The sequence below is a fragment of the Hyalella azteca genome, unplaced genomic scaffold (genome assembly GCF_000764305.2).
Source record: "Hyalella azteca isolate HAZT.00-mixed unplaced genomic scaffold, Hazt_2.0.2 contig3384, whole genome shotgun sequence".
In the NCBI taxonomy this organism is placed as follows: domain Eukaryota; kingdom Metazoa; phylum Arthropoda; class Malacostraca; order Amphipoda; family Hyalellidae; genus Hyalella; species Hyalella azteca.
Window position 1 is genome coordinate 372,305 of NW_025933634.1, and position 26,433 is coordinate 398,737.

Here is a 26,433-nt window from a genome sequence, read left to right on the forward strand (position 1 = left end):
GCTTGAAACATATGACGTTCAATCTTTTATTTATATAAGCAACGAACGAATATTTTGTTACATTTTAACAATTTCGAACATCGTCGATATCGTAGTGACTTTATTCACGGTCAATGTCACAGAAATTGGAATGACACACACGGGATCTCCTTTGAAGAATTTCTTTTGAAGAACGCGGTCTCTGAACTGGAGTGCTGCTTAGTTTGGCGGTCAGTGCCATCTCAGACGCGGCAGTGAGAGGTAGCGTCGCATCGAACCTGCCGTCCTCCCTGACAAAGTGTGCTTTGCGCCCTGACTCTACCGCTCCAGTTAATTTTAACGAAGAGCTGCTTGCTCTTTTTTGCCGGATAACAGTTAGCATAGGCGTACAAGACAGAGGTGAAGTGATTTAGGTTATATCAACACGACGTGAAATCCATGTTGATGAAGTCAATTCAAGAGTCAATCACATTCGGGTGTTGCGTTGCCATGTAGCTGAGCGCTGCGACACGCCTGGCTCTACGTAGCAAGTGAGTCACAACTACATTAATACCTAAAACGAATGTCCAAGTTTAAGTTTATGCTTTATTATAGCACTTTGCTTCGATTATGGTTGTCATCAATATCAGGGTAATGTTTTCTTCGCATATAAGCAGTCAAAGATGTATATACAGAAAAGAATTTTCTTGATACTCAAAAGTGATTGCATTTAACTTAACTCTGATCATTTGCTGGTAGTTCAATACCTGAAAAATACAGCGCAGAATGTAAATTAAATTTTCGAAGTAATATCCTTAGATTTTCTTCACATCCACATTGAATAAATTTGCTGTGAATGTTCCTTTCATTTTTATTTTACAAATTATTACGAATATGTGTATATGATCTTTGATCATTAGCTAGAATTTGCCAATATTAAATACCGCAATATTATCATCATCAACTATCCTTATCAGCATAACCAGAACAACGATAAATCGCTGTCAGCATTACCAGTACAAAACATAATTTTTTCCATCAGGAAAACATCATATAATTGTCAAAACTAAAAATATAATTTATTATTAGCCTACCAACACAGAATATCTCTGACAGCATTACCAGCTCAACACATAATTTCTAAAACATTGTCTTTTGTTTGTCTAAAATATTATTCTTTTATCTGGCTGCTTAACAGCTGCGTAATTGACGTTAACCTGCCTCACAACTGAATGCTATTGAATTTTACTTTAATTTAGTCTAAACGAATTAAAAATAAATAAAATTTAGTAAATAAAAATGTAATTTATCTATTTATTTAGTAAATAAATAACATTTAGTCTAAAAATGGCGCATGATATAATTAGTTGTTTTAATTTTAATTATGTACAAGTACAACAAGAGCGCAGGTCTTCAATTCTAGCTGTTCATACCATTTTGATCAAGTGAAACCTGATGCATAAGTATAAATAAGTTTAAATAAGTGTAAATATTTTAAATCACGATACAATTCTTTCCGATTGGCTTATCTACATTGTTTTTCGGGCTAAATAATCGTTGGTAATCATTTTGACTGGTTTTCTGTTAATCTCAATAATAAATACAAGTTGCTACTGTAGGCCTATTTCCTGTAACAGGAACTATCTTATCCTAGTATGAGCGTCAAGTACTCTCCTCTCTCTTTCTCAATCTTTGCAATCCTTTAATCAAAATAATTTAAGGCCATTTTCTGGCTATGACGCTACTTGTAGAAAATTTGTTTATCCGATGCGAAATATGCGCTCGTTATTTAATCTACAGAGCAACTTGCAATGCTCTTCAACAAAGTCAATACAGCAATAGTTTAAAATTTGTCGTAATTTGATCGTGTCCCACTTTCAAAAAGGATGACAGTGTTCGGAACTCTCACTGGACTCCAACAATGAAAATTTGTTAATCTATTATTCATTAAATTTAAAATTTCAAATAAAAATGGTAACAATTTTCATGAGACTGACCATCCTGCACCACATATTTCGTTGAAAAAGTTTGAAAGACCCTGAATAAATCATGCGTCTATAATACACGGAGCTGTCTTACTTGACCCATGGCCGTCTAGTAGCCTAGCTACATCTTAACCCTTTCGTGACTAACGGGACTTCTCGGACCCAAGCCACTAGGTACGAATAGCACTTACGACGGTAAATGTGTCAGTGACGAACGGGTTTGCTTTGAGTCCATCGAAGGGATTATTTGGATTTTTGTATCAGATTAAATCATGGATTTTTTGAACGATTAAATCTTTCGTGTCAGAGTTTGAGTAGGAAGGGCGTTGAGATCAGTGAGCTGGCCTTCGATCAGCCGCCGGCTGCGCACGGCGCACAATAATTGATGATCCTGAGCCTCTGTCACTCGGTGAAAAATTGACGCGTGAGCGCCTCAATTTCCGAGTGTAATGCGCGATAAGCCGAGCGCGGCCGTGGGCTGTAACACACATTAGTGGACAAATCAAGGTTTCATCAACTATTTTTTAGCGGATGCTGGGAAGCGACAGATTTAATTTGAAGCCGAGGCTTGTCAAGAAAGATGTTATGCGGAAAAAGAGTTTTTTTTGCGGAAATTTATTCGAGTGATTGCTGTCATTTTCAGTCTAGCTTGTGCTTTATAAAATATGAGCGCGGCTATGGATACAGCGGCTGACATTTTTAATCAGAGAAAATACTATATACATAGTAATAAAAAATTACATACTTCATGTTTTGGGCTAATTTATGATGGAACCATGACATTCGCAGCATAGACTGTAATCATGACAAATATCATAAAATGGGCACAAGATGAAAATCATTATATAAAAATTAAAATGGAGTGAGCATGCAATGATGCATTTTTCTATAGTTGTTTTGTGAATCGCTGAAGGTAGTTTATAGAACCAGATCATTCATAAACAAGACATTTATATAAATTAGATTGGAGGGAGTTTAAGTAAAACTGAGAAGCTTATCATGACACGATTTGATTCTTCACGTCTACTTTAGGAAAACTTTCATCTTTAACTATTAATTTTTACATGTTGTTTGATAATTTGTGACAGAGATTTAATGTGTTATTAACAATTAATCAGCTTGCGCTATGGAGAAAAATAATGAATTAGTGTTTAAGTGACACTATTGATGCTGATGAATAGAATTAAACGAAAGAAAAACATAGCCTTGTAATTACAAATGGTAAAATGATTGTGTCAAAAATACTGTAAAACTTGCATTTTTAATGGAACACGTGACACATAAATAACTGATGTCATTACTTTACATGAGCCTCTAGTTATAATAATGCAAGTTGGTGTATTTCACGCTTAAAATAATAACGTTTTCATCTAATTTCGTTTCGAACCCGAACAGTTAAGAGCAATAAATTACACACGTAGACGCGAGTTTCGTAATGTCATGATAATGCCTTAATGGAAGCATTTTGTTCTGATTTTTTTCCGTTCTGACATTTTTCCTGTCTTAATTAATGAGTTAGAGATTCGTAACTACATATAATGATGCCTGTTCCTAACATATAATATCTAATGAATATTATGAGGCTGAAAAAAATAATAAGGATTATACTAAAATACTTCAGTCTAGCAAAGGACTTAATGCAGAAAAAAGTAAAGTTTCATATTGTCGAACTTTGAGCTGCTAATTAATACCTTAACTTCAAACTTTGTTTCCAGTTACAGCAATTATCGTATTAAGGCGATATTTTGCATAAGTTTTATGTTTTGTAACTCATCTGAACTCAGATGAAAATTTGGGTGTGATCGTCCTCGCATTTACATTTACATCGCCACTTGAAGAAAATTTGCTAATGTGCGACAAAGGCGTTGCTAAGATGCCTGCTGATATCATGGATATTTCTTCGTGTATGTAAAAATTAAGGAGATGAGAGAGCATCGGAGAAGTGTTGGTTGGACGGCATGGGCAGACACTTGTAGGGATACGTGGCATGAGTAGACACTTATGACACATGACAGAACACTTGCATGACACTTGCTGGAATACGTGGCCGGTACAGACACTTTCTATTATACACAGCCTTCAGATATTCTGCAGCAAATGCCACTCACCCTAAAGCAGATAGACTAGAGATGGGAGCATCACAGCCTGCCATTGTTTTGCCCTGAACTCTACAGTATGCACTCAGTAATAAGTAGCATGACTCTTTAGCATGCTTCCTGTATGCTCACTGTGTAGCATGCCTCCAGTAAATGCTCACTCCGTTATACGTAAGCCCCTAATATTGAATTCTGTCATTACTAACGCCTCATTTAGTAGCGCTTCAACGTTCTTTTATTTATATGTATATACTTCTTCACCAGCACTTCGTCATCTATATTACTTCTTCTGCACCTCCACAAATACATTGCTTCATCAGCTTTTTCATTTGTACTTCATTTGTACTCCATCATGTTGCATTGTCTTTAGATTCCATTATTCGCTTAGCGTGTAATTTTAATTCTTTTACTTCACCTTTAATATTCTCAGCGCTCTGTCTATTTGTTCGTCTCTCCTTCTCTCTCTTTTATCATTGACGCTCCATTCGTCAGATATTTTCTACACTTACACTTTGAACTTGCGTAAATATCTACCTATTTTATCTATCATTCCCGTAAACACAAACTTCCTTCCGCTCTTCACAACGACTTTTCAGATACTTATTATACCAGGAGTTCTTCACAGTTTATATTACAAATGAAGAGTTGTCGGCTTATCACTGAATCGCCACATGCACAGGAATTTCCAGACGACTTAGGCATGAAGTTTCAAAAAGTTTTCATTGAACAAAACTGGACGACGCGTCGCCTCTCGCTGCGTCTCAAAATTCAATTTGTGCTCAGGGCAGCTGGGCAAGAGGCTTCCTCGCTACATTGCCGGCCATTCGTCTCGTGGGGACACTAAACTAATTACCAGCGCTGCCCACTAAAAAAAGAAGATGCTTGGGTGCTCCTTTTCATTGTTGGTGGTGCTGATGCTACAGACGTTGCTACATTAGCAGCTGATGCTACAGACGTTGCTACAGAGGCAGCTGATGCTACAGACGTTGCTACAGTAGCAGCTGATGCTACAGACGTTGCTGTTGCAATCAGTAATGAAGTAGCTGTTGTTGCGCAGTTTACTAATGCAGAATAAGTGGCTGTTGTCTCTGCGGTGGTTGGTGCTCTTGATATTTAGGCAGCTGTTTCATCTGTTCTACTGTTGTCTGCTGTTGCCATCGGTACTTCTACTGTTGTTGTGCTGTTAATGCAGTTACTGCAGCTGGAGGGCGCTGATGCAAATAAAGGTCTACTGGAGCAAATTGAACTAGGGAAAAAGCATAAATCAATTTGATGTTAATTGCTTGTTGCAGTCGATTCTTCAATTCATTGAAATTTTACGTTTAACAAGTATGTTGCTCACATCCGACTCTTGTAAACTTGAGTTCCCTGCATGTGGAGCAACTGGATAAGTAGCTTTTATCGAATGTACAGTTTCAGCGTTACAAAGAAAAAATTGCCTACTTCCAAAATAGTTATCTCCATTATCACTATCTCCATAGTATATCCTAAGTTAGTTCTGCAGAGGAATAGAATTCTATTACATTTCATATCACTAGACAGGCCATACAAGTGTGCGTAGTCAGAGATCTTGAGATTAATAATAACCTGACACAAACATACTATGAATTAAGACGCTAACGCCATATACTCTATATAGTCAGTCAGATGCATTGACACATTACGTTACTCTGGACGGAAACAGAAAGTTATCTCTGGTGTACGAAATATTTTCCATCGGTATTTCGTCTAGGGCAATAATATTGAAGAAATTTTATTTCAGTGCAATATAGGTTTATAATATAGGGGTAATTTCGTTTCTCACGCAATCGTATGGCAACGCTCTAAACCGGAAATACAGAACGCAGTGGCAGCGGCAGCTGCCGGATCAAGATTGCATCTTGCCTGATTTGTAAGCGAAGTGCAGTTCCTGGGAGATAAGGCGTCTGCAGCCCACCCTTCCGCCTTAAGTCCCCTTGTAGTCTTGATAAACACGGCCTCATCCACACGTCTGATGGCTGCTGCTCTTAAGGCGGGTGATGTGGGGTGGGTTCGTACACTCTGTGAGGTCAATAAGTAACGCCATTCAAATGTGCCAGTTATACCTTATGTCTGGATAGTGGCAAGACATAGAAAGCCACTATACAGACATCCACTTAGAAAGCGCGGATGCTGCAGTTAACTTGATTGCGGTTACTGAGTGGTTTTTCATGCATCGATACATATGTTTTAATGTGCAATGATATATCATGTATTTCTTGGACACGGTTGCAGTTAATTGTACCACTGATGATGTTACTTGTTACATTTTCTTCATTATACGTAGCTCTGTTTTCTTCCTTCGCACCACTTCTGTAATTGTTGGTAACTTTGTTGTTGCTGTTTTTACAGCTGTTGGTGTTACTTGTACAATTATTGGAGCTACTTATACCTGTGTTTTAGTTGTTTTTACCGCTGCTACTTCATTCTTCCTATACCTCTATTGTCGTTATTTCTACCACTTAATGTCTCTGTTTGTACCACTGCTATTATTGCTCGCACCACTATTCTCTTCCTTGTTGCCACTATACACGCATTATTTGCATCCATGTTCTTCCTGTTTGTAATGCTGTTGGTGTAGCTGTTGCTAATACTTCAATCATGCGCACTGTGCCCCACAAAGCCGCCTAAGCAAGGCCGATTTAAGGCGTCCGTTAATGCAGTGCGTCAAGGAAAATTCTAAGCCTGGGATTGGCGCAAAGTGCGTGAGCCGATTAAAGGACTTTCACAGATATGGACGAGCAGTAGCTTAATTGACTATAAATCTGAGTGTTACGTTCATTTTAACTCAAACGAAATGTTAATTGTTTCATTCAATTTAAATGGATTTAAATTTTTTGATTCAGTGTATAACACGAAATTTTAATTCTGAGACTGATTTTTTTTTCGTTAAATATTGAAATTCTTACAAATAATTGGCTTTTCTACTTTCAATGATACAAATGATAGGTGTTTTAGTTCTCGCAAATGCATTTATTTTCCGAAATATCACCTAACGTATTTAAAGATACGCAAGATAAATGCTTGAATTACAACGATAACAAGCAACCACGATGCTTGAATTTTCCGTCCACAAGTTCGTCTCAATTTTTGGCAGTCATTGGTGTTCATCTGAGGGAACAAATAAGCTTTGAAGGCTTGGAGCCCGAGACGCTGCAGTGCTCCTTAGAGACTCAGAATCCATCCGAGCATCAATACCCTCAGGACAAATCGTTCAAGGCTCAAGCCTGGGACCGCATTTGAGGCAATAGCCTTCATGAGGAGTTTACGAGGCCGCTTTAGTTTTGATGGCTGGTTTTAAGTGCACACCAACGACTCACAGTCCGCCGTTCTAGATACTAATTGCGAATGCCCGCAAGCAAGTCTTTGTCTGCTTCTGTTTTGGACACGATGATTAAACAGCAGAACTGTAGAGTTCTTAATGAGTCAGCTTTTTGCTTGCGCTAAATATTCAGAGCGCTTGAATTTTAATTTCCGGGTTTTTGAGACGATCATTCAACCGTTTGTGAGCTTTGATGTTTGTTAAAGAAAAGCTCTCGTCGGTTAGATGATGAAAATAAAATCCTTTTCGCAATAACAATCCTGGGCAAAATACAAGGGTGCATCCCTCAGGAGTCGAGGTTTCTTTGACTGCGAGCTTTCATTTATTTTGTGCACGAATGCTATTGAACAACTTTTATTTGCTGTGGCTGTAAACGAGCCGTGCGTGAACTTGCAGCTCATTAATGGTGCACGTTAGGGAGGCTTCACCACACCTAGCATCCGCGCTTCATTTCACTCTAGTCCTACCCAGCCAACACACCACTTTTGGAGGAAAAACCTTACCTAACATCCACGCTTCATTTCCCTCTAGTCCTGCCCTGCCAACACTTCACTTTTGGAGGGATAACCTTACCTAGCATCCATGTTTTATTTCCCTCTAGTCCTGCCCTGACAACACTCCACTTTTGGAGGGATAACCTTACCTAGCATCCATGTTTTATTTCCCTCTAGTCCTGCCCTAACAACACTCCACTTTTGGAGGAATAACCTTACCTAGCATCCATGCTTCATTTCCATCTAGTCCTGCCCTGCCAACACAGTACTTCTGGAGGAATAACCTTACCTAGCATCCATGCTTCATTTCCCTCTAGTCCTGCCCTGCCAAAACACCACTTTGTAGGAATAACCTACATGCTTCATTTCCCTCTAGTCCTTCCGTGCCAACACTCCACTTTTGGAGGGATAACCTTACCTAGCTTCCATGTTTTATTTCCCTCTAGTCCTGCCCTGCCAACAGAGCTCCACGCGCGGCACTTCGATCGATAAGGGGCGAGTCTTGATTCCTACTTCTTATGATTACGTAATGAGGGGAACATCCAGTGCTTGTCTCGCGTGGCCACGTATACTTGAGGGAAGCCTCACTTATATTGCCAAGTTTGTGTATAATTTTATATAAGTAGGAACATTTCGAAATATTAATAAATATTAACAAAATTGACAATCTATGAGAAAAATTATTGTTTGTTGTCATGCAAAGCTGATCATGTTTAATTTGTTTCTTACCATCAGTTATACGGAATTATATTATTTAGACCGAAAATAATGGACTGGGTCCTCACCATAGTTTTCAGTGCTCATAATTTCCGAAGTCAAAGTATTAGTTATTTCGGCGTCATTTACCATGGCTGCAGCATCATAGTTCTCTGAATGAAGAATGGTTCATTTCTCGCTGATCAGGCCTCTGTTTCAGCTGCCGGGAGCTGTTTTGTCATGAATCCTGCAACCTTACAGCGTCCAAGTTTACACAATATTGGTTCAAAGTTCTGCCATCGATACTGCACTAAAAGTTTCATCGATGCACAAGTTCCAACGGCATGAATTATGCGCAACTTGTGCATGTTTGTTGCTTAATGTAACACAGCAAACGTTTACGAGTATAATGGTGCTCATTCTGAACTGAATACACCGCCGTGAATGCGGCTGTAATTTACCGAAAGAAGCCAGATAATATCGTTTTCAGGTCATGAAAGACCATTTTTTATTATTCTTATTCTCTACCTAGGTTATGAAACCAAAGTTAGTTTTTAATTAAGCTTCCATTACAGTACATATCCACACAGTCATTCATTATTCATTACCGCACATGTGCATAGTATTTTCCTTATTGCTGTATTTTATTTTACACTCACCACTACTCGTCATCCTCACATTCCTATTCAATGATGATCATTTTTCACCGCCTTACCACTCAATATCAGATTGAAATTTCGCGCGTCCATAACTGAACAAAAGCAAGCAATTCAGCCACCAAGCGGCATTGAGTAAAGCAAGTCGATGGATATGAGGCGAGCTGAGTAAGCAGTGTAGACTCTGTCTCTTATACACATCTAGATNTGCGCGCCTGTCTCGGAGGTACATGCTGCGTATTATTGCGCGCCTGTCTCGGAGGTACATGCTGCGTATTATTGCGCGCCTGTCTCGGAGGTACATGCTGCGTATTATTGCGCGCCTGTCTCGGAGGAACATACTGCGTATTATTACGCGCCTGTCTCGGAGGTACATACTGCGTATTATTGCGCCAATGTATCACAAGTGATGGTGACCTGAAAGCATAACGTAGAGAAGTCGATATTGGATGGGGAATTAGTACGTTTTTTGGTAGCAATATTAGTCGTGTGTAAGAAACCTGATCGGCATATAAATGAGATGTGTTATTAATTAGGGATGTTCTTTTGAGATAATATACTGAAGCGAGATACTCAAAATAATTTATACGAATTGAAAAATTCTAGGAAGATTGCTTCAATTTTAAGCTGACTATCGATATACAGTTTTACTTAAAATTGAAAGAAACGCATGCTAAGTAGCTGTCATGAGCCGCTTCATATTTCAAATTTATTTAGAACGGCATCATATTTTGCCGAAAAATATTATTTCTGATATTATTTTTGAAGTTGTGTAAATATATTGTTCCAGAAATTTGTACAACTGTTTTTGCTACATGAAAATCATGGAAAAGATATAAACGGTAAGTTAAACCCTAATTTCAAGCATTAGAAGTCGGGAAACAAGGCTATTTAGACACGTGCGTAGAATGTTGATCCCCCCATCTGGCGCGCTGAGCCAAGGATTTCCGCAAGAGTTGGTCGTGTCTGATCCATCCTTCCACGCCGGAGGAAGGCAAAGCAAACTCCGGGTCGCCGAACATTGCGATTTCCATGACAAATATTCCGGGGGCTGGGACGCGTCGGAAGCCCCTGGCGCGGTCCGCAGAAAAGGACACACAAAGCTGTTTCCGGAACGCGGATGAGGAATTGGGTCACATTTACAAGCTCCCTCTTACCTATAGGCTCGTTTGGTTACCAAATATATTACGGATAAAGATACGAGGGAATGTTTTGTAAGAAATGTAGTCGGGAAATCGAGAGATAAATGGAAGTAAAATTCAATTAGTTATTTATCGACTTTCATAAAGGCCAAAAGTATTGGGACATGAAAAATAAAAATCCCTCGCAACAGAGTCTAATAACAAAGTTCATGATATGGTCTGTCATGATGAAATTCCAATTAGTTTTTTAAAACAGCATTGCGGCAAGTGTTGCCAATACGTACATTACTTGAAAAATTATCTCTAGTATTAAAACAGATCATTGCTACAAAACGGGGCGCACATTCGTAATTATTTCCAGTACCTCACAGCGAAATTCGTACAGAAACTAGCGAGGCTCGGTGTCGTGTCGGTCAACACTTTCGACAATTGTAAGTGCAGCTCGGCACGCAGCACCGGCTGCTGGCTACGCTGCCTTAATGTTGATTACCTTGTAACCTTTCCACTAGGAAATGAACATTTTTTATTACAGTAATTGTCTGAGTGATTTTCTCCATAGTTTTGCTAATTTTATGATTATGTCAGACTACGATGAAATCAGAAATTGATTAAGGAGAGCATTGAATGTTGAGTTATCGTCATTTTCCATACAAAGTTGTAGTTTTCTTGCAAGTTCTTGTCAACAGAATGCCTAGAGATTAACTAATTTTTCGTTCGATCTAACACAAGTTAATAATAACAATCTATCGTGATTTGTAAAAGCCAGATTTAAGGTTAATTAAAATGAAATTTTGGGACATAGAAATTTCTTTATAATTTTATTGTTAAAGGAACTGTTATTGAAGTAAGAACCTGACTTTTTCAATGACGTGAATCTTAAAAAATAATTGATGAGCTTTTAATAACAGAGACCGCCAAGTCTAGTACGGGAAGCCCTTTTTTTAAGCATGGTATATTTTTTTCTTTACTCAAGCTTTCTAGATAGCTCAGGCCGAGCGGTTTTCAGAGATGGCTTAAGTTTTAATTGGAGACCATCTAATTGAGGCTCGTTTGCAAATTGTGAAGCAAAGTTTTTTTTACCAAGTCTGGCTTTTTTAACTTTTCTGTGTTAACTGCTTCTCAGAATTAGCAGGAGTGCCATTGAAAAGTTATTTTTACAAAGCCAAATTCAAAATAGAGTAGAATATAAACTTGGTTGTGTTCAAAATCTTATCATAGGATATATTTGACAATTTAAAAGCTATTCTAAATCACTTATTTAGAGTCGGAAAACGTCTTTTTTCAGCCCTCTGATGTGATGAATAACACCGAATTCGTTACTTTATGTGAAGCGGGATGGTTGATCATGAAATTTTATACATTGTAGGCACTACACATGAACCCACTATATCCAAGCTAGTAAAAAATTATATCTTGATTTCGCGGCTCTAATTCACAGCAGGAAAATATAATTTCATATTTCGATTCAGAGGATGAGATTTAAACGAGTAAAATTGAATACGAGTACACTACTTTCCAGCGAGTAAATAGCGAGAGATTTTCTGGAGGGCACTTAGATGTAGAATTAGCAGCGCGTTTCACCGGAGCTCAAGACGAGGTCCTAGACGATCTCGTTGTAGGTCTTCTTCAAGCTTCCTGTTATCACTGGCAATAAATCCATTTAATGGTGAGCTGAATTGCTGCATTTCACGACGAACTCACGCTCGGAAAATTTGTTCCATTTCCTTTCAAGTCTAAAGAAATCCCATCACGTTTATTATGAGGATGTTGTAAGAAGCACTCTGCCGCTCCGGCTTTTAGCGTAGCGGCTGAAATATTCTTCTCTGAATTGGGATGAAGAAATTACATGCCCTGGGTTAGGCACTGAATTTCGTCAGAGCGTGGCATGGTCGGGAATTTCCTTCACATCCAAGTAAGGAGAAGAAGGAACTTAGAAAAGCTGCAGCTACTTTATTCAAATGAATCTCTAATAACGTGGGTGTTGCTGCAATATTGTAACGATTATATTTGATCACTAATAGGATAAATATTATTTTTTATAGGGATCTCAGGATCTTCAAGAACTGTTTAGGTGAGAGAGACTGAAAACTCAAAAAAAAATTTTTTTGTAACTTTGAGATATGGCCACAACACTGTGCAGAGTTGTACAATACTTTAAGAATATTACATACTTTATTTTGAAATGTAACTTGTATCCGAGAAATAATGCTTGTCATACAATCATCCAACAATCTCTTGATAAACTTTTTTTTACACGAGTCTAAGCAACCTATTAGGTACTGGCTAAAAATATATTTTTATCATAAGAGTCGGACAATGCAGCGCTTAACAAAGCTGTTCAAACAAACGAAAATCATTGGGTGTATCAAATGACCCTAGTTCTTTAAGACTTGCAAGTGCGGACTTGCGATGGAGCAGAGCGCAGACGCAGTGAGTTGTCGAGAGGCTCTTGAAGACGCTAAGGATAACGCAGCATTTGCTGTACGCACAACGATGTTTGTTGTCATACAACTTGCCGTGAGAGGTTACCACAATGCAGGCTAATTTATACCGGGTAAATCATGCAGTGGTTCAATGTTCCAAGTCAACAGACAGCGGTTCAGTCAACAGACAACAATAGTTGGGAAAACAGAACTCTAGGTGTGTGAGAGGCGTTTGCGATGCAGTTCAAGGATTGGAAACACAGCATTTATAATTCGTTACAGAAGCAATCACGTTAAGTTAATAACAATACCGGCATCAAAGAGAGCACATGTTTTGATTGAGCATTTAAAGCGATTAGATACGGCATTTAAACGGCGTTGATTTGCACGCAAGCATTAACTCGATATTGTAAATAATTTAATCATTCCATGTAAAATATGCACTGGTAGAATAATGACTGTTAATTCAAAATTTAGCTTAATCTGAAATTCAGCTATCATCTTGATTGTTTCAGCTATTCTAGGAGTAGGTTTTTTATTGCTTATTTACTAAGTTCGGTTTTTTATTCCTGTGCAGAAATTTTTCCACGAAGCTGAGGTTTGATCCTGACTGGTTAGACAAGTGACCATCAACAGACCATCGACCGCCATACCACCTGAGCCTTCCTTCAGCTTGTTCAAATGAATGAATAATTGAAGTATTTATTCAATTGTTCAAAAATTCAGAACTTAACTATAGTATTTAACTATTCGAAATTGAAGTGACTCATTAATAAAGCACTGAAACCAAGTTTATCGTTCGTTTTCTAAGTGCCGGGAATGTCACTAAACTAAAGACGAACATGAAGCTCTTGCACTGGGTGATGTTAGCGGCGCTACTGCAGCAAATCTGCACAGCGTCTCAGCAGCAAAACGACTCCCAGCTCTACACGTGGACGACAGGTGAGTGTCGAAAATTCAAAACAGATCATTATTAAATATAGTTTTATAGTAATATTGAATAAATATTATTATTGACCGACTTATTTGCATTAAAACTAAATACTCTTGTCGTATAAGAGATTATGGCTCATAACTGAACATGGCTTGGATTTACTCAGGCATGTGCCTCCGGTTTCAACTTATTTCCAGCCTTAGCTCGCAACATTGATCGACATCTTCTCAAGGGTCGCGCGGGGCCTCGTAACTTCATCGTAAAGATGTAATGCGGCGTCGAAGTTGCTTATTGGGAGGAAATTATCACTTCCGGTACCCTAAAAATATTGAGCACGGCTTTGCATAAAGTGAAATTCCTAACTTCATATTATTTGCGACGTTAAATATTTGCTAGAATTTAGCTCTCAGCGATAATATATACCCTAAATGACTTGATTTTAGGAATAAATTAATTGTATTTTATCAATAGATGCATTTAGAGACTTACTGCCAAAGCCCTGTCGGAACTAATAACAGCAAAGAATCATTGGCTCTGCTTTTTTTATTTGTTTCAATAGCAACGATGAAGAAAAATTTGTTGAACTATTTACAATGTTTCCTTTCGTAATTTGAGTAGTCTTTCTCTCTTAATTAATCGATTTATTATGCGTTAGTTTATGATTGTTCACGCCTGTACCCATATTAAAACAGTTGCAAATTTGGGTAGTTATTGGGTTGTGACTAGTGTGTGTGGAGGCTCAGATGTTCTGTGTTCTGGAGGCTTCAAGGATATTCTGTGGACTTCCACGTTCTGTCTTGGGTTGCATGGAAAAGTTCGTTTACTTAATTAAGAAGGAGCGGTGACTAATTCTAAGGCGAGAATAAGATTCATCGCTATCTTCTCTTTCAAATCCAGTTGTTAAATCGTTTTCACTTTGTTCGTTCGTACATATACTCAAGTTCTTTAATTAAGTTGAGAGGAGAAAATTTGTAAATTTATCCATAAATTTAATAAATAAATACTTGCCATTGCTGGAAATTTCGAAACTTCGAATTAAATAAATGTTGAGCCAATTCCATTCACAGTGACCTTCCAAGACTTAAATTCCTTTTCGTGGCATGGCACGCACGACTTTGCAGGGCTTTCGGTTTTAGGAAACTTTGATACACGTGGATTGTAATTACAGTGAAGTTATGAACCAAGTTTTAGGGAAACAGAGCTAGGAGAACCTTGCCGACATGTGAAGTCAGCCCAATTCACTTTCCGACATTTACGGTCGATAATCGAAATTTTTAAAACCATTTCGGCGCGACAGGTAAGGATCATTACAATAATAATTTACCTTTTGTTATAAAGATTTATAAACCATTATAAATCCGTTTTCATATTTAATATTTGAGGGTGCATTGTGCGAAACATTTATTTCAATTTAGATTATTTGTTTCCTGATGAAGTGTGGCGTAAGAAAAATATTTTACATTATTTAGATTCACTTTTTCATACAAGCTACATCGTTAGAATGAAAAATATCCAGAAATTATCACTGTAAAATGTAATTGGATCAGCAAAAATTCGTGGAGCAGCCTCTTGACCAATTATTTTCTTCAAGTCGAAGTCCCTGCCGAAGATACGGAACAAGTCTTTCAGATCTCGAGAACACAACTCGACTTCTCGAGCAGCAGGTATCCTCCCTCAGCGCGTTATAAGGAACAACGTGAGAGCTAAATTGAGTTGAAGAGAAAAATTCGCTGCAAGTTAAGATATTGGGTCAAGCTCCAGCAAGCTCGTTGCTTGTGATAGAAACTGATAAAGAATGAAAATGCCCTACATTTTTTGTCTCTTTATAAATCTGCATTCACAGTGAGTTGATACTTGGCATCACGTAAAAGTGTTTTAAAAATGTTTCCTGTGTTTATTTCATAATTAATGACAAAATTGAATCTCATTGATTCGCAACATCACACTAAGTACTGATTGAGGGCATTCAATTTATACACCGTCAATGAAAGTGAAGTACGCTTTTTTGCTTGAGCTTGTATTTGCTAATTTCCTTAACAACATAAAAATTGATGCGTAATCAGCAAATGGCTTCCATCCTTTACTGCCGAGACGCCAGGCAATCTGCCTTTACTATTCAGGCAAGGAATCCTCGAGGGAAGACTCATAAATTTTATGGAAGATCAAGACAGAGTTCTCTAATTTAAGCAGCTTTAAGTCATGCTTAGCGAGATTTATGAGCTCTGCGTGTGATGCATCGACTGCCTGAGAGACATCGATCTCCCGGCCACATCATTTCGTGGGCCGTTGTCCTTCTGACGATGCGTAGGTCACAATCACACGGGTTGTTTACTCTTGGATAGCTTAATGCCTTGAAAAATGCCTCTTCTTTTTGTATGAAACTTTTATTCATGTAAAAGCTTATCATATAACTCCCAACCAATGTACAACAGCAGATCAAGCGACTGTATGGTAGTGCCAATAAGAATGACCTGGCTCCTAGAAAAGACATTATTTAGCATCTGCATGGGTTCGATAAAGTGTTCTACGTGGATTACTTTCGAATCAGGAAGTTATGTCTCTTATAAAAGGGATTTTTAATGTAATTATGGCAATAGCATCAGTGAAACTTTGATGTGTGTTAGTTTATATGTTTAAATAAGAACGCATATTTATTTGGCGTAATTTTCTTTTCTAAATTATAGAATCTTTGAATAAGCAAAATTTTGAACTAGTGAGGCTACAACTTCCGCACTGGTAACTCATTATAGAAATCAATACCGAATAGTGGGGTAGTTGTCTAGAGTTGCTTAACAGTAGGGACCAGAAGGCAAAAGAGTTAAAAAAAAATAAAGATTATATATCCATTAGATACACTCTGCAGTGCCAGGCGGATAGTTCAAGGAGTGACAGGATTTCGGTTGCTGAATAATTATGTGGTCTCTTAGGCGCGTGACAGCCTCGTGACAGCTATGACTTGTGATGGAACTTGTGGCATCCGAGGAGGTGGAGAGAGTATTTTGGTGGACAGTTTGATAATGTTTGTCGGATCAGCGAAAAAGTTCAGGTGCAATTTGACGGGTTTTGTAGACAGGTTATGATTTAGTTATTTTTCAAATAAATTGGTAAGTTGAATAAGCAATCGAATCTAACTTTTGAAATACATTTTTTCATATATTGGGACGTTTATTCCAATGAATTTTTCAAGCCTGGTAAATGAATAACGAAGATCAGACAAAAGTAGACTGACATTTGAGTGTCAGGGGAGGTTACATCTCTTGCCGAATTCAGGAACGTGTCGTGCTCGAGATTCGAGTCGGTGGCGGAAGTCATGAGATTTTCATGAAACTTTCATGGAAGTTGAATATATCGGAAAATAGCTAAAGTTGTTCAGTCGACGTCTGAAATCGAGATGAGTATTGACGTGTTCAAAATTAGTGTTACTATAATCAGAAAACTTTCACAATTTTCTTGCAGATTACGTTGAACAAAATAATATCCGAGATTTATGGAGGAATTGAGTAAATATCAGTTGATCAATAAGCATTTTGGATGGTAGAATTTTTATTTATATCTTATCGATGATATTAGGGCATTAGTTTGCTTTTTACACCATGTTGAGTGGGGAACAAGAAAAATTTCAATGATCAAGACACAAGAAAGTTGAAACGCGAATGCGAATTACGATTTTGAAGAAAGTACGAACAAGACGAGTCGGGCGCTCCACCCTCTCTCATCCGTCACAAAGAGTTCCAAAAAACGCTGGATGAAGCACATTTGATTTTTGTTTAGCAAATGCAAGGTGTAGGAACAACTGGTGCTTTTTTAGCAGCGTAATAAGCTAACAATAAATTTTGTGTTTCAAAATGAACACACATTTGTCTTTCGAAATCGGTGAACAGACCAAAGTTATGTGGTGAAGGGTATTTATTGTTCCTGTTGTGAATAACAAATGAATGCTCATTGCATTAGAATAGGATGAGCCGAAATAACCATAATGGAATGTGAACTTACGGCATAATCTGGATGCTAATCTTTGGCAAACGTGCGTAACAAAATTTGATCTTACCGACTAGTATTGACGGGAATGATAAAACAATAAAAAATATTAAGATATAATAAACTAAACATCTCAAAGCTATATCATTGCACTTCAATAAAATCTAACTTATTATGCAACTTGACCTGCAAAGGTAAAATAATAAATGAATCTGTAAGTTTTTGCAGCTCTGTTTGATCTTGTAAATGTATTTTTTCCAAGCTTCCCTATTTAGTACTGGTTAAAAAGATATTTTTATCAAAAGAGTCGGACAATGCGGCGCTGGCTATAAGCACTTATAGCCAGTGCTCATAGTTCTGGTTAAAAATTTCAGTTGTACTGTTATGTGAAATCGAAAAGTTTAATGCAACCAGTTTATCTTGCGTAAACTAAAACTCAACAGTAAATTTAGATGGTAGTGGTAAGTAAGACACATTTGCAAATCGCACGATTATTGAATAGCCAATATCAGTAAAATATCAGTAAACTCGTGCGTATCATTGAAGAAGACCCTTGTACCGCGCGTTTGATGGAGATATAACACCATATACGGTATATACCCAATAGCTTGAATTAATTCGTTGTGATAGATAAGCTTCTTGACTACTTCCACCAAACACTCATCTTAATTTTCTTCGCAGCTAATAGTGAGAGAAAATAAATAAACTTGTTTTAAGTGATTTCGCTCAAATTTCTGCAGCAGCAAACCCTTGGCTTGCGGATGTCTTCAGGGATTTAGTCTCGTGAAGACAGATTGTGGTCGTGCAGAGTAAAGTGGTGCAGAGACAGCACTCTAACGACCGACGAACAGATGCCGTGTTTTACGCTTCCATGCTCAAGTGTGTGCCACACAAGTCCGCTACATCAACGAGAATCGCAAGAAGATTTAATTTCTCTCAGTAGTTTTTAATTTCATGCGGTAGGTTAAGTCCGGTAATTATTTGATCAGTTAATTTTAAGCTCGCTAAAAATTTATTTTTTAAGATGTTGCAGTTTTAAACACAGAGCATGTATAGGATTGACATTAACGTACGCAGAAATAAGCAAATTAAGAGTTTTCCTTCTTCGAGCTCTCCTGTACAATTAAAATTTGGTACAGATTTCTGTGCCCGAAAGTCCATATTGAATAAAGCCAGGAGCAAATATATCGTCGCATGTTATCACTTCTATGAAAGGCAAATATGTCCAGACTTATAAAATTGTGTGTGACATGGAAGTGCAGAGAGAGGCTTTTCATGCAGGAGGCTTGCTATTGAAATCTACTTGCGATTGCAAATAAATGCGTCGCTGGTCGTGATATTCATGGAGGTGCTGAATTATTCTGAACAAATGTCGACCTTCCAAAACGCAGTGAGAGAAACACAGCTTGCATGGGAGACTTGCTGAGAAAAATTCAGTTACGAATGACAGCGGAATAGATCACTGCGTTATTTATAAGAAAATAAAATGGATTTGAATGCAGCGAATCATTCATTGATTCCAGGTTCAATGATAACTTGGCACACAAGCTCTTCCTATTAGAAATTTACATTTAGAACATTGATGCATGTACTGAAATAGCGAAAATTGCTTTCCCTCTCATCTTCAAAGTTAATACGGATCTATCAGTTGCAATTGAAATTTTGCGCAACCCTTCTGAGTGAGGATGACATATATTGACATAACCACCATACATCATATTGTTGCGATGCATCGCTATACAACATCCTTTTGTACAGCGAATATCACTTGAAATAATATTCAAAATTTAGATTTTGATAGACTTTTAAATAAATAATCGCAATTCAGAGATGCGGCAGACTGCAAAAAAGTAAAATAAATGAATAAAAACTAAGTACCGGTTAATTTAAACGCTGGTATTGTTAGCGGACAGGTTTGATGTCCAAATTATGCGAACTGTTTTCCTTTAGGAGGCAGCAAGACAAAAGCGGAACCTCTGATCTGATGATATTATATTTCCACTGCATAAGAAAGGCTAATGCAGTCGTTTTTATCTTTTTAAATATTTTAAATCCCATCATTTATATAAAGATGATATTGAACATATAGATCAACAGTTGTTTCCTTCGTTTGCGGCAAAAATATTATTGCTAGACAAAGATGTAATAATTTTTCAATGGATTTACCGCTAAGAATACGGTTTTTTTCATGCCTAAAATCTCGTTTTTTTAATTAATTCACCTAAAGGTACTGAAATTCTTTTAAATAAGAGGATCCATGTTAGAATATAAGTGAGGCGGGTTTATCATAAAATACAACACGCATATACACATCCACAAAAAAAAAACACCTGGAAATACGTTCTATTGTGAACTCAAAGACCTTGATCAGTTGGAACATTCATGCAAATTTTAGCCTTGCGAAGCTCCCCTGGCGTAGGTAAGAAAGTCTCCCAGGATGGGGAGCTTTGTTGAGGAAATTCAGTTGCGGTGACAAGCTAAATCAATAGGTTGTGTCAGTCAAGTGGTTGTGATATGTATGTAAATTGCTCATTAAGCGGTGCAGGAGCCTCGGGACAAAATCATTAAACTTGCTGGTCGTATCCTCGAAGCGTATCCGAGAAATACTTGAGTTTGCCAACTATTGAACTTGACTGAATAAGGTCTATTGAACTGATACCCTTACGAACCATTAAGGAAATTAATGGAGTGTACAACAGCTCCTGTTTGCCGTACCATTAATATCGAATTTCAGAATCAGTCCAGCATTTAAAATTTTGTAATACAAACGGCTTCGGAAAGAACTGTAATTTAAATTAATCTGTTCAGAACTCCATAGAAATTCTAAAATATTCCTTGCTTTCAGGAAATTTCTGGTGGAAAACAAATGTACGTGTTCATTAATGATTAAAAGTGGCCTTTGAAATTACCGGCATGCGGAATGCGTCCGCTTTTAATAAATGAGAATTATCCCAGAATATGAGATGAGCCTCCTGGTAAATCCCAAACTGTGGCTTTGCTGCTCTGAATTATTTTTACCTGATCGATCGGAAATCTTATCTGAAGACCTAATGCTGACACTAAATAATCGAATTTTTTCGTGGCTGGATCGTTGACAAAAAGAATGTTTACTAGCTAAAATAGAGAAAAGCCTGAATCATCTTTAGCGTTTACCAAAATTGTGATCGAAATATATTCGATGAGGGAAACATTTACTGTAGGATTTCCTCTCATTTTCGGCAATATGTAAATATATGGTTACATTACGCATCGAAGTCAATCGGGAAGAAAAATAGCTTCCTTCCCTGAAATTTTCATCCTTTTATTAAAACTATTGCATGCGGAAGAGCCCAGGCACAAATTCAAGCAGCGATGAATTGAAATCTGGCATTTGAATCTTGGGTTAAAGCGTTCAATGAGACGCCACTGCAAAATGCACAGTGAATTTTGCAATAGCCTCGAGTCGTACATGGAGCGGAAGAGTCGTCATTTCAGGCGACATGTTGCTCTTCAGCTTCTCCTTTCCGTGTCATGTGCACTAATGAAGCTTCTTGCGAACGCAATCAGAGCAGACAATTCAATCAGAGTCAGAAAAAGATCCAATTTTCATCCCGCGATCCTCTGAAAAGATTACGCGTGACAGGCTGATTGGTGAATCCATAGACGAGTCTATATTTCAATCACTCAGCGGTTGCTGAATACGTCAATGAGGCAAATAAACTAAGACCTTTCACTGTACGATCGCTAAATTCGATTGCTCCTTTAAAGCAGCTCAATTTCTCCAATTATTAAAGAGACCTCGAGAGTTGTTCGTCTTTTCCACGGTAATAAATCTCTTTCGCAGCACCGAATTCGCTCTTTTTGGCCAACTTTGCGCTAATGCATCATAATGAACAAAGTAAACCTATTACACCGTCCGCTTCCTTCATCCCCCTTCAATAATTTCCAATTAAGTCTTCTCAATGCATCACAAAAGTTTGGACGCTGGCAACTTGGACGATCTCGACCCACCATATCGAGCTTATACAAGGAAGACCATCCTCCTGGGCTGGTCAATATCTGACCTCTCAAATATTTCTTAATACAAGTCAGCCTACGAGCGCTCGGTAGCTAAAACCAAACCTTTTTTCCTGTTACGGGATCATTGCTGAATTCTTTATTTTCCCTCTCGATGTTACGGACGAGTGGCCAGAATTTCAACAGTTTATGTTTGAGTATATTTTTACACAAATATTTTATATAGATGAATTTTCCGATTTCTGACCGGCAAAATATTTTACTTTCGTTAACAGTGAATACAAAGATTTGCTCCGCCAAATGTCAGTTGTGCTTAGTTTCAAACTTTTATTGCTGAAACAAAATTCAAAAATTTTCAACAGATATTATTATATGGCCTAAAAGTTCTGGAAAACTGAACGGTCGTTTGAAATACAACAATAATATTGGTTTCAATATCAATTTAAACCAATTAAAATATTTATTTATATATACGCTGATGCGCACTGCGCACAACTGTATATATAAGCTGGGGACAAACACATAAAAAGAGGGAAAGTATCTTTATATCAGAAGAACGATGGTGAAATTGGTGAAATATTTTGTTATTTTTACATGACCTATAGTCTTTATTAATAAGCAACCATCAAACATCAAGTGGAGGAATTGGGTCCTGCTGAGCTATGGTAAACTTACTCATTTGTGTTAAATAGTAAGGCATGAAGCAACTGGATGAAGCTAAGAATTTAAAAGCAAAGAAAATAGCCAGAAAATTTACTATTTCTTCATGTGAGAAAACGTTTGGGAGCCCAGCTCCATCGCCATTTCAAATTCCTATAACACAAGCAAAATCAATTAGAAAAATAAAATTCACACTGAAGATTAAAACCTAAATTGATAAAAGAAAAAAAAAACAAATAGGTATAAATGAGGTGACAGGCCTATCTATTTACAATTTCATAGGGATAGGAGATGACGGAGACATTTAAACTAGGCCTTTGTTGCAAATATACTGGGATTCTAAAATTCGTAAATCAAAAACACCGGTCGTGAAAGCAAACTTTTAAATCATTATCGGACACCGGGACATTGTACTGCTCGACATGGACGCGTGCAGCTGAATGAGGAGGATGCGCCAGCAGGTTTCCTGTTCTATAACTTCTGACTTTATGTTCTGCCAGCCTAGTACAAAAATTGCGATAGGTCACACCGACGTACGCTGATGTGCACTGCGCACAACTGTATTTATAAACTAGGGACGAACGCATAAAAAGCAGGAGAGTATCTTTATACTCGAAGAACGAGCCGACTTTAAAATTATGCACCAACACTATGTGCAGATTAACATTCGGATGGTGTTTAGTTAACAATTTTTCAATCCCTTAGCCATAATCTCGGATGCATTGCCAAAGTAGGGAAAACAACAATAAATCAAGTTCTTATCGTCACAATGGGGAAAAACTTCAATATATTGGCTAGAAATGAATTTCTTAACTTGATTATACACCAATAGTGACAGAAACATATAATGAAAAGATACTACTCAAAAATTTAAGTTCAGCGTGCATAGCATGGAAAATTGAGCAAATACGGAAGACACGGTTAATTAATGTTCGAATCCCATTCAATTTGAAACGAAATGAGAAAAAAAAAACTGGATGAAGTTAACAGCATTCTAGGATATTGCTCATTTTAATCACGAATTCAGTGCTCACTATCTCAGTAAATGGCTGACAAACAACATGACAAGTAAGCCATTAGGCATGGTAATTTAGTGGTGTTTGAGTGTGCACAATCTCAAGACAGGCCCTGTGTTTGGTTACGCTGCCCCCTCAAGGATGGAAGTTACCCAGGCCAACACATCGCTTATGTCACCGGTGAGTCGCAAGGGAAAGCCACAAGCTCGCCGTAATTCTACTTATGAAACTAATGGTATAAGATTTGTACAGAAAATTTGTTGTATCTGTTTCCTGCGAAAATTACCTCTGGCATTCATTAATTAAATAGCTAATAACTAAACAAATTTATAAATTAGGAGTTCGTTGTCCGTCTGGGTAAATAACAGCGTGAGTGCAAAACATCCAGTGATGTTTTGCGCTTCTGGCGTACACATTGGGTCATGGTTCCTGCCATAACAATTAATTCAAATAAAGCATGCATCAGTTAGAATATAAAGAGTAATGAGATGCAGGAGATAATTTATAAACTTAACCTTGAATCATTATACCGTTATATTTAGCCGCCATAATACTTTTGCAAATGCAGTGAAATCCTAGAAATGTGTCTGAAGCTGGTATCATAAAAATATTCACATGCACGCAATATATATGGAATAAAATATTTAATCTAGTGGCATTAGTCTCAACGCTTGCTGTCTTGATTGAAAACTTCACATATTTTCCCCCTGCATTCCGAACACTGAGAAAAAAATATTAACTGCTTTCACAGTTCGAAATAACTAGGGTGAGATTTTTGTGCTAACATAGTCTATTGCTCTGTATTGTGCTAACATAGTCTATTGTTCTGTATTATGGTAACACAGCCTCTTGTTTTGTATTGTAGTAATATAGCCTCTTGCTCTGTATTATGCTAAACTAGCCTCTTGTTCTCTATTATGCTAACATAGCCTCTTGTTCTGTATTATGCTAACTTAGTCTATTGTTCTGTATTGTGCTAACATTGTCTATTGTTCTGTATCGTGGTAACATAGCCTCTTGTTCTTTATTGTGATAACATAGCCTCTTGTTCTCTATTATGCTAATATAGCCTCTTGTTCTCTATTATGCTAACATAGTCTCTTGTTCTCTATTATGCTAACATAGCCTCTTGTTCTGTATTATGCTGACATAGCCTATTGTTCTGTATTATGCTGACATAGCCTCTTGTTCTGTGTTATGCTAACAGAGCCTCTTGTTCTGTATTATGCTGAAATAGCCTCTTGTTCTGTATTGTGTTAACATAGCCTCTTGTTCTCTATTATGCTAACATAGCCTCCTGTTCTCTATTATGTTAACATAGCCTCTTGTTCTCTATTATGCTAACATAGCCTCTTGTTCTCTATTATGCTAACATAGCCTCTTGTTCTCTATTATGCTAACATAGCCTGTTGTTCTCTCACTGCACTACACATGCCATTATACAGGCTTGAACTGTTTGCTACGAAAACAACGCGTCCCTCACGTTTTCTCCGTCGATTTCGATCTGGCCTCGAGAAAACCAATAGATATTCTGAGCCTGAATTGCGATCGCAAACAGTTCAGAATCCGCCTCAACGGAACGCAAACAGAGGCTTCGCTCTCATGTTGGATTTATACATCGCTTCAGATTGCATTCATACTGAGGCTAGCAATACAATTCCAGTCGCCCAGAAAAACATAGGGGATGCTTTTTGCGATTTGAACTCAAGAGGAAATTGTTCCATGGAAGACTTCAATGAACTTTTCAGCTTCGACCAGACTCTTTGCTGTGTAAAAAATTGGCTCTGATATTATTTATCCTTGAAATGAAATGCAAAGTCAACGATATCGCTTATGATCTTTAAACATTAACCAATATTAAAAGATTAAAATCATGTCGAAATGAACAACAACAGGTTAAGATATAAACGCGATGCCAAGCTTGCATTCCTCAATCATTTACAAAATAATTTTTGTTTTAAAAAGTCATAGTTGGCCAGTTACATAACGTGAGTTCATTTCCACGTACATACATATGTAAACGTTTCGTTTATCGCTGTAATATTATTAGCTTCATTATTTGCTACATCAGAGTTTTTTCGGCAGTTTGATTTCTGAAGTCAGGTTCACGTATTTAAGTTCAGGCAGCAGGTTGCTCGTTTGAATAAAAATCGAATTGTCTGAAGATCCATTACTCAGCTACAAGTATGGCCAATAATTCAAGTTAAATTTTAATGAATAATTGTGTCGTTATGACGCAGTTAAGTAAATTAAATTCATTGATTTCTGTCGTTAAACCTACTAAAACACTCATCTGTCAATTTCATATTTTTTCTTTATATATTTTTCATATTTTTGTATATTTATATTGTTTGGTTTTTAAGAAAGAAATAACATTAATAAAAGAACTTGACTTCGCACCTTAGATGTTGTATTCAAAGTAAGGCTAATCTCGCCTACAAGAATTTTTGTCGAGCAGCTCGCCCCTTAAGAGGTCCAACCCAGTGAAAATTTACAGTCGCGGCAGCTTCTGATTTGGATTACCAGAAGCTGGGGCGACTCTAAATTTTGTTAGGGAAGTTGCTGCTTCTGCTGTGCAATTCAGGCATGCGTTTTTGTACTCGGTGCTACGAGGTCCCCAAACCGGGATATTAGCAGCCCTGTTTGGCCCTGGTCCAAGGGGTCCAAGTTGGGATGTGCGGAGAGATGTAAGGGAGAAGGGAGAGGAGAAGGTGGCTGTTAATGTGGGAAAAAATGTTAGGGAAAAGGGAGAGGAGAAGATGGCTGTTAATGTGGGGAAATATGTTGGGGAGATATGGAGAGGAAAAATTCAGACCAGACCTATGTTTTTTACTCTGGGTTGAGATCAAGAATGGAAGGAAATGTTTAATTTTGCATCGAGAGCTCTTCAGGATGAAAAATTTAAATCGGATGATTTCAAATCTCAATTTGATTCTAAAAATCTATTTGAGCAAATATTATTACACAATATTTGTATGACGTAACGTAACCCATTTTAGCATTGTCAGCACTTTTAGCCGTAGCACTCACGCTAACGAGTTAATTACAACAATAGAACT

General features: G+C 37.5%; 1 protein-coding gene across 1 annotated transcript in view; it reads left to right on the plus strand.

Moving 5' to 3' along the window:
* The first annotated feature begins 226 nt into the window (after positions 1–226).
* LOC108673510 (thrombospondin type-1 domain-containing protein 7B) overlaps positions 227–26,433 on the plus strand; it is a 76,629-nt gene continuing 50,422 nt past the window's right edge. The window contains exons 1-2 of the mRNA XM_018161354.2: positions 227–509; positions 13,368–13,732. Of these exons, the coding sequence (XP_018016843.2) occupies positions 13,633–13,732 (100 nt within the window). The 5' untranslated portion in view covers positions 227–509; positions 13,368–13,632. The remainder of the gene's footprint in view (positions 510–13,367; positions 13,733–26,433) is intronic.